Below are 14,665 nucleotides of genomic sequence, written 5' to 3'. Positions count from 1 at the left end.
AGCACAGGCTCCGGACGCGCAGGCTCAGCGGCCATGGCTCACGGGCCCAGCCGCTCCGCGGCATGTGGGATCCTCCCAGGCCGGGGCGCGAACCCGGTTCCCCTGCATCGGCAGGCGGACGCGCAACCACTGCGCCACCAGGGAAGCCCCAGGCTTCTATTTTTTAACTCAAAACTAATCCTAAATCATTTTATTCATTCCCATTTTTTGGCACTGAAGTCATTTGTGTTCATATTTTCTAAATCCTCTCACTCTTTTCCATGCCCGTCTTAAAACATGTCTATCAAACAGGTGGTGTTAGCCTTTGAGACGGGCCTGAGAGGCTCTGGGCCACCATCCTACAGTCCCTGAGCCTTTCTCACCGGCCCTGCACCGTCACCCAGCACAGGGCACCCAGCACAGGGCACGGCCCCCGCGGCCGCCTCCCCCATGCTGCCCGTGTTGGCACGGGTGTGCACCTCACGGCTTGGGTGTGAGACCCAGGACCTCAGCCATCTGCGAGATGGTGGGAGGAATCTTTCTCTCACTGTGTCAGGAGCTGGGTTGGATTACTTTTCCTCTTGAAGCTATGGGTTTGTTGCATTGTTTAAGAGTGAAAGTTAACTTTTTCATTCTCTTCTCTCCTCGACCCGCTTCCTGGGTGAAAGGGAGTCACACGAGGCAGGACAGCATGGAGCCCAGCGACCTCTGGGATGACGTGTCTAATTGCCGCTGTGGAGACCGGCTCAAGACCCTGGAGCAGAGGGCGCGGAGGCAGCATCAGCGGTGTCTGGCTCATTCCCTGGTTGGGACCCCAAATTACATCGCCCCAGAAGTGCTCCTCCGAAAAGGTGAGTGCTTCGGCCCTGCACCCAAGCCAGGTGACCTCTGAGGGTCCCGAGCCCCAGCTTTCAGAGACTCGAAGTGTCCCCACTGTGTCTGTGCTCACGGGAGCCTGAGAGCTGGATTCTTTCTTTAGCAAACACAGCCTCCAGTGTGTGTCCCTCTGTTTGGGAGCTGCCTTTGCTTCTGGCCCGTCTCCACTTGCTCCTCCTTAGGCTGGAAGTGACAGGTTGGGTGCGAGGTGGGCTTGTTCCCTGGAGCCCAGAGGAGTTGCTCCAGAACTGGTTTTGACAGAGTCCTGTGAGAGACAGGACTGGGCGGGGGGGATGTGGAGGGGGTCCTACCTGGGTCAACCACCTTCACTGGTCAACGGGTGTGAGGATACAAACACTGTATCCTCCAGTTCTCCGCCGCAGGTCCAGAAGCACCTTCAAGGTAAGATTTGGGGACAGCAGTGCTCCGTCCCATCCAGCGGGCACCTGGCCGAGCACGAGAGGCATTTCTGACAGTCAGCTGCAGGGCCCACAGCGGCTGCGTTTGTTCATCTGATTCCGTATGATGAACCCAGAGACCAGTGGCCTGTCTGTTCTCACGTATTGTTTCTAGTCATTGGAGCCAGGACCCTCGGTCCTCGCCCATGTTCTCTTTGAGCTGTGTGACCCAGCGTGGGTTACTAGCCTCTCACCGCCTCACGTGTAACAGCAGTGCCTTGAGAGGTTAGAGTATTAACCTCCCTGCCCAGTAAAGCTCTCCCCCTCCCCCTTCTTTCAAAGACGGAGGGGTGGGTGCTGGCCTGCAGAGGAGGACACCCGTCTCCCCCAACCCCCCGTTCGCAGCAGCCCAGCGGAGCCTCCGGGGCCAGACGGGCAGGGGCTGCAGGTCACCCTTAGCAAGAATTCGGTGACAGCAGGACCGGAGCGGGGCTCGGACTGGGACGTGGGACAAAATCAAAGATCAGCCTGCTCCGCAGCCTCCACGAGGCCGCCCTGCCTGAGCCCCAGGCCGCCAGAGCCCTTTGGAGGGGACTGGCTCCCTCGGTGCCCCCAAGGGGCGCGACAGGTGGCAGCCGTTCCCTTTGCCAGTTTCCTCCCCCTTGTTCTCCCAAAACCTCCCCAGGAAGCCTCATCACTGGTCTCACCTGACCTCAGGTCACAGAATTTCTGCTTTTTAGTTTCTACGATTTTAACTTGCGTCTGTTCGTGTTCTTTAAGAACCTAAAATTCTGGTTAGTATTGTTACTAATAACAGTAATCTTTTAAAATTAAAAAGCCTTTTATTACAAGAGCATCCTGTGTTTATCACAGACTAACGGGGGAAAATAAGAAAATGCTCGTGACCACGCCCCTCCCACATGGAGACCGTGGACGCCCCGACAGCGTTTTTCTCGCAGACTGTTCTGAGCTCCGCAGGCGGGAGGCGGTGACGTCACGCATGCGCCGCCAGGTGCGGAGACGGTGGCATCACGTGTGCGCCGTCATGTGCGGGAGGCGGTGACGTCACACACGCGCCGTCAGGTGGGGCCCTGACGTCACCTGTGCGCTGCCTGGAGCTTCCCCGCCGACGTGAGCCGGTTCTCTCGGGGTGTGTGAGGAAGGCGTGTGCGGGGTGGGAGCTGAGTGACGTTGTCTTTCAGGATACACCCAGCTCTGCGACTGGTGGAGTGTTGGCGTGATTCTCTTCGAGATGCTGGTGGGGCAGCCGCCCTTCCTGGCGCCGACTCCCACGGAGACCCAGCTGAAGGTAACGGGGCACGTGGTTTTCTGATGAACCCAGGAGGCTTAGGCCAACATATGACCTTTTATTCCGAATAGTGTAGGGACGTCAGTTGTATGTCATGGGATGTTTCCAAGTATTCTTGTTATTACCTATTAATTTTTTATCTGGGTAAGTAGAGGCACAGGGTCAGAGCTGAGTTGTGATGTGCGCGTGAACCTGGACCATGGTCGCCTGCCGATGTGGTGCTTCCAGGTGAGAACTAGGAGTGGGCGAAGCACCGAGGCCGCAGGTCTGGGCCCAGCGGCAGGTGCCCCGTGCAGCAACCAACACGGCTTTGTGACTGTGCCCGAGGAAATCGGTTTGATACTTGGATGTTCTGTCATTACCGTTGGCCAATTATAAGCTATGTGTCAGGCTAATTGTGCACATTTCTGATATTCATTTCAAGTAATTAAAAAATTACTCCGTCAAATAATGACTCAGTACTAAAGAATTAGTTTTAGAATGATAGCCATTTATTCTCTGAAATGAATGATTTGATTACTTAAAGACTGAGTAGAGAACCTGATGAAACCTTTGGAACTTCTCAGAACAGTGCCCTTACACATGTTCACTGACAGTTCTAGGATGTATTCACATACCCCGGAGTCCACGGTAGACCCGAGATTAATAACCTCTTAATTAGAAAAACCCTAAATTAAGGCTGGGTTTCTTTACAGTAACAGTGAAATTGGAATTTGGCATTATCTATATCCTAATTGAATTGCTGAACTAGTTACTAATTTGTCTGCATGATAATAACCCAATTTTAAAAATTGTGATGAAATTTACCATTTTAACTACTTTTAATTGTACAATTCAGTGCTTTAAGTACATTCACAATGTTATGCAACAATCACCGCTACCTATTTCGAGACATTTTCACCATCCCAAGCAGGAGCTTAACTACTAAATGATAACTCCATTCCTCCGTCCCCTCTGTCCCTATAACAGCTCTCGTATCAATACTTTCTGTCTCTGTGAAGTTGCCTATTCTAGCGACCTCATATAAGTGGCATCATGCAGCATCTGTCCTTCTGTGTCTGGCTTATTTCATTCAGCATAATGTCTTCAAGGTTCATCCATGTTGGAGCCTGTGTCAGAATTTCCTTCCTTTTTAAGGCTGAATGATATTACATTGTATGTAATATTGAGTAATACTCCATTATGTGTAAATAACCCTTCATTTTTTTAATCCATCATCTGGCAATGGATGTTTGGGTTGTTTCCTCCTTTCGGCTCTGTGAGTAGTGCTGTTGTGAACATAAGTATGTGTACAAGTATCTGTTTGGTCCCTGCTTTCAATTCCTTTGGGTATATACCCAGGAGTGGAATTGCTGGGTCATACAGTCATTCTATGATGAAACTTTCTGAGGAACCTCCATACTGTTTCCATAGTGGCTGCACCATTTTACATTCCCACCAACAGTATACAAAGGCTCCTATTTCTCCACATCCTTGCCAACACTTAATTTCCTTTTGTTTTTTTTTTAAATAGTAATTATTCTAGGGGGTGTGAGGTGGTATCTCATTGTGATTTTGATTTGCATTTCCCTAAGGTTCAGTGATGTTGAGCCTCTTTTCATATGTTTCGTGGTCATTTGTAGATCTTCTTTGGAGAAATGTCCATTCAAGTCCTTTGCCCTTTTTGAATTCGGTTCTCTGGGTTTTTGTTGTTGAGTTGTAGTTCTTTATATAGTCTGGATATTAATTCCTTATCAGCTGTATGCTTTGCCAATACATTCTCCCATTCCATGGTTTGTCTTTTCACTCCATCAGTAGTGTCCTTTGATGCACAAAAGTTTAAAATTTTGATTAAGTCTGTTTTATATATATTTTTTTGTTTTATTGCCCCTGCTTTTGGTATCATATCCAAGAAATCATTGCCAAATCCAACATCATGGACGTTTTCCTTTATGTTTTCTTCTATGAGTTGTATAACTTTGGCTCTACTAAAACAACAACTCAGTTTCAGACCAGCCCTCGCACTGCCTGCCCCCGTGCCACTCCTGGTTATATTGGCCTTGCTTTAGCCTGACTCCAGGTGTAAACAAGAAGTCCCTTAGGCTTCCTCCTCACAGCAGACAGGGCTCTGTGAGCGTCCTGATGGCTGATGTGTGTGGTGGAGCACCACCAGCTGGGGGTGGCTTCCTCGCCCTTTGCCTCAGGCTGTGGGCTCCTTCTGAAACCACACTGACCGTTTGTAGCTGCTCAGAGCCTCCTACGTCTGTTCTGTTCTCCCATCGTGAAATTATCAAGATCTTTTAAAATTAAAAATAGTTATTTTAATTGAAGTATAGTTGATTTATAATATTGTGTTAGTTTCAGGTGTACAGCAAAGTGATTCAGATATATATTATTTTCAGATTCTTTTCCATTTTAGGTTCTTACCAGATATTGAATGTAATTCCCGGTGCTATCCAGTCGGTCCTTGTTATCTATTTTATACACATTAAATAGTAGTGTGTATCTGTTAGTCCCAAACTCCTAATTTGTCCCTCCTTCCCTCCCTCTCCCCTTTGGTAACCATAACTTTGTTTTCTATGTGTGTGAGTCTGTTTCTGTTTTGTAAATAAGTTCATTTGTATCATATTTTAGATTCCACATATAAGCCATATCATATGGTATTTGTCTTTCTCTGTCTGACTTCACTTAGTATGATAATCTCTAGGTTCATCTATGTTGCTGCAAATGACATTATTTCATTCATTTTTCATGGCTGAGTAGGATTCCATTGTATATATGTACCACGTCTTTATCTATTCATCTGTTGATGGACATTTGCTTCCATGTCTTGGCTATTGTAAATAGTGCTGCTATGAGCATAGGGGTGCATGTATCTTTTTGAATTATAGTTTTGTCTGGATATATGCCCAGGAGTGGGATTGCTGGATCATACAGTAGCTCTATTTTTAGTTTTTTGAGGAACCTTCATACTGTTTTCCATAGTGGCTACACCAGTTTACATCTCCACCAACAGTGCAGGAGGGTTCCCTTTTCTCCACACCCTCTTCAGCATTTATCATTTGTAGACTCTGATGATGGCCCTTCTGACCGTTGTGAGGTGGTGTACTGCATTGTGATTTTGATTTGTATTTCCCTGATGATTAGCAACGTTAAGAAACGATCACGTTCTTTAACACCCTGTCCCGGGACGGCCCTCGTCGGCCTCGAGGTTGAGGAGGAAGGAACACCGGGTGTATTGTCCCCGCAGGTGATTAACTGGGAGAGCACGCTGCACATCCCCGCGCAGGTGGAGCTGAGCCCCGAGGCCCGGGACCTCATCGCCAAGCTCTGCTGCTCGGCTGAGCACCGGCTGGGCCGCAACGGGGCCGACGACCTGAAGGCCCACCCGTTCCTGGGCGCCATCGACTTCTCCAGCGACATCCGGAGGCAGCCTGCCCCCTACGTGCCCACGATCAGCCACCCCATGGACACGTCCAACTTCGACCCAGTGGACGAGGAGGGCCCCTGGCAGGACGGCAGCGAGGACAGCTCCAAGGCCTGGGATGCACTGGGCCCCCCAGGCAGCCGGCACCCCGAGCACGCCTTCTATGAGTTCACCTTCCGGAGGTTCTTCGACGACAACGGCTACCCGTTCCGGTGCCCCAAGCCTGCGGCGGCCGATACCGGGACTGAGGCCGAGCAGCCAGCTGCGGGGGCCCCGACCCCGGGGGCACAGGCCGGGGGCTGCCAGCCTGTGTACGTGTAGACCCTGGGGGACCGGGAGGTCAGCCCCTCAGGTCAGTCGGCCGATTGCCCCTCGAAAGTCTGGTCTGCACCCAAAACCAAAGCAGAAAAGCTTCTGAAAGAGGACTCGCCTCTGACGTCTTCTTCACATTCTGGTTGATGGCAGGGCGGGTGTCAACATGGCCTGGATTTGGCTTTTGAGGACCTTCACTGCATTAAAACAATATTTTTTAAAATTAGTACAGTTTAGAAAGAGCACTTATTTTGTTTATAGCCATTTTTCTTACTAAATTATAGGGATTAATTTTGACAAATCATGCTGCTGTTATTTTCTATGTTTGTATTTTATCCACAGCACTTATTCACATTTAGGGAAAGACGTAAAGATTGAAGAACATGTGATAAGAAATCTCTGTGCAATAATGTAAAAAAAAAAAAAAGATAACACTGTTCTGATGTTACTGATACCATTTTATTCACACAGTGGTTTTTGTTTTATATTTTTCCCACATTTCAAAATTGTGATATATGTTAAAAGCTGCTTTTGTTTTGTTCGGTTTGCTTTTTGCATATTATAGTATAATAGGAAGTGTGAGCAGGTGATCACGCGGGTGTGACTTCAGATGCCAAGTGTGGAGAGATCGCTGCATGAACAGGGTTTTTCTATTAAAGCGTGACCGTGTCTTGCCATTCACAGCGGGTTCTGTGAATACGTTTTGAGTGAGTAATTCTGGACAGTGTGCTGATGCCGTGTCGTCCTGTGGTGCCTTCCTCGCTGTGACTGCACCCCTCCTCTCTCGTTGAGGAAATGCACGTGTGCCTGAGAGCTGATGTGACTGTATGTGTCGTGGGTGTGATTGGATTCTTTGGGGGGCAAAGACGTTTGTCCTACACTACACTTGTATACATCAAAAGGGATTCTCTTAGCTCTGCCAAAAAAATGTAAGTTAGTCGTCCTCTGTCTGCCTCGCGAGTCAGGATGCTGTCCTGGTGGTACAGCCGCCACGGGTAGCCGGAGCCCCACCCGGCAGACACCCCGCGGAAGGGCAGTGATCTTGGAGTTCTCTCACCGTGTTTCTAGTGTGCTTTGAAGGATCCATCTTAACTTGGTTTTAGAAGCACATTTTTCTAATCTTTGCGAAACAGCAAAGTGATGTTGAAAAAGAAAAGATATTTAAGCCATACATATTTTCTTAGGAGTGTAAATGTATATATAACTACATAGATAAACACAAAATATTCCTATTTCAAATTAGTATGATTCCTATTGAAAGTGATTTATATTTGAATAAAAAGTTAAATTCTTTTTTTGCTTTTTAAAAACCTGATGCATCATATTTTTCATTATATTATTCCACGTATTTTTCCTTGAGGTTTTTAGCATAATGTATCCATTAGTTAGTGTCTATCTCTAGGCAGCACACTTACGCGTCTATCGATGGCTAAACTGAAGAAGATGATTCCTGTGTACTGGTTTACATGTGTGTGAGTGGCAGGTTCTGGGTCTGCTGTGCTGTGTCGTGACTGTCAGTGTTTCTCTAGTTTTGCAGTAACGCCGTGTTGTTATTTACGCTCTGACAGACGTCATGTGGTAGGTTCTTTCTCAGGAACTCAATTTAACTATTATTTATTGATATATCATTGCCTTTGAAAAGCTTCTACTGGCACAATTTATTATTAAAGTTTTGAATCCAAATCAACTGGTGTCAAGCTTCATTGGAATTTGTTAAGTTCTTGCTTATATCATGTTGCGACTCCCCCAGGCTTTCCTGTGATTCACGCGCAGCCAGGGCTGCCATCGGGAGGGGGAGGGGGAGGGGGAGGGGGAAGGAGCCTCCCCCCACCCCACCCCCCGCCCCCGAGGAGATCGGATTTCAGGTCAGCATACGGTCCAAGCAGGGGTGCGGCTGTGTGACCGGCTTCTCTTCGCGAAGGTGGTGACAAGTATATGGCATTAGACTGTCGAGCGGGTTAAGTGGGGTGTCAGGCAAATCGTGAGTGGGAGCTGATTCCCCTGCTCGGGACAGGTACACTGACAGGACAAGGCTAACGCCTCACCTTTGCTTTAAGATGGTTGATAGTATTAAGAAATCCAGAAAATATTGTTTTACTCTGAGTTGGTCTTTCGAAAGGTTCAGTCACGTGGTCCCCACTGGGCGGTCGCGACTCCACCAGGCCGCCTGCGACCCTGTCCTAGCGGGGAGGGGTGCCCCTACTGCCGGCCCCCGCTTTTCTCTTAGGCTGCCACGTTGGGGAGGCATCGTCAGCCGACGGGTGTGGAGGTCCCAGCGTCCTGCCCTAGCAGGAGTCCTGGCAAGTCACCCCAGCAGGACGCTGGGGACTCTGCTGGCACGGCCGGGGGCAGGGTTTTCTGGTCTGACTGGCTGTACTGGAGCAGTTACTGCCCATCTGTCTGCCCGTCTCCTCTGGGTCGGGGGTCGGGCTGTCGCTGGGACCCGGCTTGCTGGCACTTGCAGGTTGCTGGCCTCAGCTCCAAGCCTGGAACCGAAAAGAAACCCCGGAGCACGTAGCGCTGCGTCGTTCCTCAGGCCCCGAGGCCCAGCTCCTCTGCCGCCGCCTCCCCACCTCTCAGGGTCTTCTGTTCTGTCTGCCGTGTCCAGGAGTTTTAGTTGTACTTGGGAGGCGTAGGAAAAATCTGCTCCATCTTCCTGGAGGTGGAAGTGGGTTTCGGTTTCAATTTCAGCTTTGAGTAATGGAGGCTCACACAGTTCACCTCCTGAGTCACGCCAGCCACGTTTTGCAAGCTTGTCGCCGTGCGTGCTCAGCGGTCCCCGCTGGATAGCACGGGTCTGCGCAGAGTCCTCTGGCTGGGCGTTAGTCCTTGCGCTGACATCGGGCAGAATCTGGGGACTAGTGGAGCAGTTGGCCTTCATCTCTTTCTCATGTGTCATTCCCTCTTGGGTAGTGGAGAGACCACCCTTCCTCGGCAGCAGGTCAGCTGACCTGTCCACGCACAGTGTCCAGCCTTCTGTTCTGCGGCATCGCGCCCTCTTCCTTTCCTCCTTGCCCGCCGCTCCGAACGCGCGGACCCTCCTCAAATCACCAGCTTCCTGCCTTTTTTAAGCCGGTGACTGGTGTCTCCAAAAGGATCAGAGTAGCTTATGGATCCAGGACCCGGGTACAGACGTGAAGCCCGCCTCCCCGCCCCTGCAGTGGCAGCTCGGAGTCTTAACCACTGGGCCGCCTGGGAAGTCCCAAAATTATATTATTTTTAGAAAAAGAGTCTCTGTCCGTATCTCGCCATTTCCTGCTTCCCAAACACAGCCTCTCCCATGTCTTCTTTGTCATTTTTCTGGCATTTTCACTGTCAGGCTCTCAATGATATTTCTTGATTTACTTATTTTAAATATTTTCTATCGATGACATATATGGTAATTCTCTTATAGGCCTTCCTCAACCTCTGTTTCCTAGTGTAAGTTCTCTCACAACTTTTAGTTAAATCAGTTATCAACGTAAATATTATTAAGACTATGCTGGGGTATTCCCTGGCAGTCCAGTGGTTAGGACTTTCACCGCCGTGGCCCCGGGCTCAATCCCTGGTTGGGAAACTAAGATCCCATAAGCTTCGAAGTGTGGCCAAAAAAAAACAAAAACAAAACAAAAACAAAAACAAAAAACTGCTAGGTTGTCTTTGAGCCAAATAGTGTATTCTGATTATGTTTCCTTCTCATACAAAAAAATTTTCCTCTTGGACTTAGTAATTACCTTGTTTTTTCATCTACTTTGTTTTCTTTGAAAGTACAGGTGTTTTGTCCATCCTTCCTTCCTTCCCTCCTTCCTCCCCTCCCTCTCTCCCTCCTTCCCCAGTTGCTGCAAAGGATCTGTCAAATCCCAGACTGTTTTCCAGGAGCACAAGTGCTTTGTCCACCTCATCCTGCAGTCTGGACCAGCTGCCCTTCAAGCCTGACAAACAGCTGTCATCTTGGGAATTCTTTTTGTAACTTTCCTATGTTGGATCCCATTTTGCCAAATGCCGTCCGTATCTTCCTTTTCCTCAGTTTACACCTGGAAAAAAGTTGGGGTTCTTGCTTGTCCAAAAATGTCCCTTTTCTACTTTATTGAAAATATAAATAAATCTAAAATTCTAGGATGAAATTCACACAGCATTTTGGAGGCATTAGTCCTCTGTTTCCCAGGTTCACAGTCTTGTTGAGTACCCTTTCTCTCTAGAAGCTTCTAGAATCATCTCTGTCTACCCTGTGGTCTACACTTCATGGCGATGTTCCTCCACTGGTTTCGTTTATTGTCCTGAACACTGAGGCTTCAACCTAGAGATGCGTGCCCTTGGGCTCTGGGGAATTTTCTTGCATTATTTTTCAAAAATATTTATTTATTTAGGCTACACTGGGTCTTAGTTGTGGCATGCAGGCGTCTTAGTTGTGGCATGCAGGCATCTTAGTTGCCACATGCATGGAGTATCTAGTTCCCCGACCAGGGATTGAACCCAGGCCCCCTGTATTGGGAGTGCTGAGTCTTACCCACTGGACCACCAGGGAGGTCCCTTCTTGCATTATTTTGAAATTGATTCCCTCCATAGATTCTCCAACTCCTCAGCTGATTCTCTGATTTCTTATATTTATTTCCTGTCATCCATGTCTTTTTTTTTTTTTTTTTTTTTTTTTTTTGCGGTACGCGGGCCTCTCACTGCTGTGGCCTCTCCCCTTGCGGAGCACAGGCTCCAGATGCACAGGCTCAGCGGCCATGGCTCATGGACCCATCCGCTCCGCGGCACGTGGGATTTTCCCGGACCGGGGCACGAACCCGTGTCCCTTGCATCGGCAGGCGGACTCTCAACCACTGCGCCACCAGGGAAGCCCTGTCATTCCTTTTTATTGTCAAATAGTATTGCATTGTGTAGATTTATCCCATTTTATTTCTCCTATTTATCCAACAGTTAGTGAGCATTAGAGTTATTTCTGTCTTTCGGCTATTGTGCATAGTACTGCTCTGAGCATTCATATGCAAGTGTTTGTGTGGACATACTTTATTTCTCTTGGGTGTAAGCCCAGTAGTGGCTTTACTCGGTCAAATGGCAACGCTATGAACCTTCTGAGGAGGTGCCAGACTGTTTGCAGAACAAGTGCACCATCTTCCATTCTCTCCAGCAACGTATGATGGCTCTAATTTTTCCACATCCTCACCAATTCCATTTTTTCTTTTTGGTGTTCTTTGATGCCCCCCCATTTTTTATTTTGCTGAAGTCCAATTTATCTATTTTTTTCTCTTGTTTTTGCTTTGGGTGTCCTATCAGAGAAGACTTTGCCTAACCCAAGGCCATGAAAATTTACTCCTGTATTTTCTCCCAAGACTTTTATAGTTTAACCCTTCATTTAGGTCTGTGATCCATTTTTAGTTTATTTTTGTGCAGTGAGATGAGCGGTGTGATGTCACTAGTGTGCGCGTGAGTACCAGGGAGTCCCAGACTGACCATTCTTTCCCTGTTGCATTGACTTGGCACTTTTGCCAAAAACCAGCTGACCCTGAAGTTTTGAAGGTCTGTCCCTGGACTGCCCGTTATGTGTAGTTGCCCTAGCATCAGTCCTTACCGTCCATTCTCGTGTAAAAGCTCAGCACTGGCCACTGACTGGAAGCCCCCCCGGGGGTCAGGGAGTGTGCTTTGGTGGCTGTGAGCCGGAGGTCTTTTTGTGTTTGTAGGAGGGGCGTGCCTGCTGGTGGTCACACGCCCAGGTACGGGCCTTCCCTGTGCACCCCTCCCCCTCCCTCGAGAGCCCCACCCCGCTGCTTCCACTTGGCCACGTGCTCCGTCTCCGGGAAGGATCTTGCACGGTGTGGAAAGCCTCCTTGCAGCTTGACGGCTACCTGAAAATGGTCCCCGGTTACTCGGCATCCGGCCCTGCCGGCGTGTTTGTGATTCTTAGATGGACCACTGCGGGCCCTCTTCACTCAGTGCCTTGTTTCCGTTTGCACTGAGAGCACTGACTGTTTCCCCGGGACCAGAGGGGACCAGCTCCTCCTGGTGCTCTTTACCTCACCCTCTGTCCCCGTGCGTTGTACGGGCCCAGCTGACTACGGATCAGGCCTCTGGAGGTACCTGCATCCTCTCACTTCCCTGACACCATTAACATGACAGGAGAGAGGTTTTGTAAATTAATAAAACTTATTTTTCAGAGCAAAATGGAGCGGAAGTACAGAGAGTTCCTGTCCACACCGTTCCCAAACACACAGCTTCCCCCCACTGTCAGCATCCCCCCCAAGGTGGTACCTTTGTTACAGTCAGAGAACCCACACTGACACGCCGTCATCTCCCAGAGTCCACGGTTTGCATTAGGGGGTCACTCTTGGTGTCATACTTGCTATGGTTTGGACAAATGTACAATGACGTGTATCCACCTTATAGTCTCATATGGAGTAGGTTGCCCTAAGAGCCCTCTGTGCTCCACCTGTTCATCCCTCCCTCCCTGTAACTCCTGGAAACCACTGATGTTTTTTGTTTTTTGGGTTTTTTTAAAATAAATTTATTTATTTGTTTATTTTTGGTTGTGTTGGGTCTTCGTTGTTGTGCACGGGCTTTCTCTAGTTGTGGTGAACAGGGGCTACTCTTTGTTTTCTCATTAAGATGGCTTCTCTTGTTGTGGAGCACGGGCTCTAGGCTCACGGGCTTCAGTAGTTGCGGCACGCTGGCTCAGTAGTTGTGGCTCACGGGCTCTAGAGCTCAGGTTCAGTAGTTGTGGCGCATGGGCTTAGTTGCTCCGCGGCATGTGGGATCTTCCTGGACCAGGGCTCGAACCCGTGTCCCCTGAATTGGCAGGTGGAATCTTAACCACTGTGCCACCAGGGAAGCCCACCACTGATGTTTTTTTACTGTCTCCATAGTTTTGGTTTTTCCACAACTATGGAATCACACAATCTGTAGCCTTCTCAAATTGGCTTCTTTCACTTAGTCGTATGCACTTAAGGTTCCTCCAGGTCTTTTCATGGCTGACAGCTCATTCCTTTTTAGCACTGAATTATATTCCATTTTCTGGATGGACCACAGTTTATTCATTCACCCACTGAAGGACATGTTATTTGCTACCCAGTTTTGGCAATTATGACTAAAACTTTTATAAACATCCAGGTGCAGATTTTTGTGTGGACATACTTTTTGACTCACTGGGGTAAGTACTAAGGAGTGCAGTTGCTAGATTGTATGGTGGGAGTGTGTTTAGCTTTGTAAGAAACTGCCAAACTATCTTCCACAGTGGCTGTTCCATTTTGCACTCTCACCAGCAATGAATGAGAGTTCCTGTTGCTCCACATCCTTGCCAGCTTTTGGTGTTGTCAGGGTTTGGGATTTTGGCCATTCTAATAGATGTGTAGTGTGGGTCGTTTTAATTTGCTTGCCTTCCCCTGATGATACATGATTCTGAATGTGTTTCTGTGTGCTTTCTTGCTACCTGTACCCCTTCTTTGGTGAGGTTTCTGTTGAGATCTTTTGCCTATTTTTGACCAGGTTGTTTGTTTTCTTACTGCTGAATTTTAAGAATTCTTTGTATATTCTGAATAACAGTACTTTATCAGATGTGTCTTTTGCAAATATTTTGTCCCAGTTTGTGGTTTATCATCTCATTCTCTTGACAGTGTCTTTCACAGAGAAGTTTTTAACTTTAATGAAGCTCAGATAATCAGTTCTTCCTTTCATGGATTGTGCCTTTGGTGTTGTATCTAAAATGTCATCGTTGGTACTTCCCTGTCAGTCCACAGGTTAAGGCTGTGCTTCCAATGCAGGGGGTGCGGGTTTGATCCCTGGTCGGGGAACTAAGATCCCACATGCCGTGCGGCTCAGCCAAAAAAAAAAAGTCACTGTCATACCCAAGATCATCTAGGTTTTCTCCTATGTTATACTCCAGGAGCTTTATAGTTTTCTGTTTTACATTGAGGACCATGATTTTTGGTGAAAATAATTTTTGTGAAGGGTGTAAGGTATGTGTGTCGAGATTCACTTTTTTGCATGAGGATGTCCAAGTGTTCAGGGACCATTTGTTGAAAAGACAATCTTTGCCTTTTCTCCTTTGTCAAAGATCAGTTGACTATATTTATGTTTGTTTATTTGAATGTTGATCCAGCCTTTCTTACCTGGGATAAATCACACTTGGTTGTGGTGTATAATTCTTTTTATACATTATATTGGATTTGATTTGCTAATATTTGTTGAGGATCTTGCATCTGTGTTCATGAGCGATATTGGTCTGTACTTTTCTTGTAACATCTTTGTCTGGTTTGGGTATTAGGGTAATGCTGGCCTCACAGAATAAGTTATATTCCCTTGGCTTCTATCTTCTGGAAGAGATTATAGAGAAATGGTATGATTTCTTCTTTAGTGTTTGGTAGAATTCACCAGTGAACCCATGTGGGCCTGGTGCTTTCTGTTTTGGAA

The 14,665-nt window shown here is 47.9% G+C and overlaps 1 protein-coding gene across 2 annotated transcripts in view; it reads left to right on the top strand.

The window, feature by feature from the left end:
* The window catches only part of LATS2 (large tumor suppressor kinase 2), a 53,381-nt gene extending 45,426 nt beyond the window's left edge, over positions 1-7,955 (top strand). For both annotated transcript variants that reach the window (XM_024125948.3, XM_028497329.2), the window contains exons 6-8: positions 648-830; positions 2,456-2,562; positions 5,792-7,955. In XM_024125948.3, the coding sequence (XP_023981716.1) occupies positions 648-830; positions 2,456-2,562; positions 5,792-6,289 (788 nt within the window). In that variant the 3' untranslated portion in view covers positions 6,290-7,955. The remainder of the gene's footprint in view (positions 1-647; positions 831-2,455; positions 2,563-5,791) is intronic.
* The last annotated feature ends 6,710 nt before the right edge of the window (positions 7,956-14,665 follow it).

Source organism: Physeter macrocephalus, chromosome 13 (assembly GCF_002837175.3).
Source record: "Physeter macrocephalus isolate SW-GA chromosome 13, ASM283717v5, whole genome shotgun sequence".
NCBI classification, from domain to species: domain Eukaryota; kingdom Metazoa; phylum Chordata; class Mammalia; order Artiodactyla; family Physeteridae; genus Physeter; species Physeter macrocephalus.
Note: the sequence above shows the minus strand (reverse complement) of the source record. Positions and strands in the feature narration are given on the sequence as shown.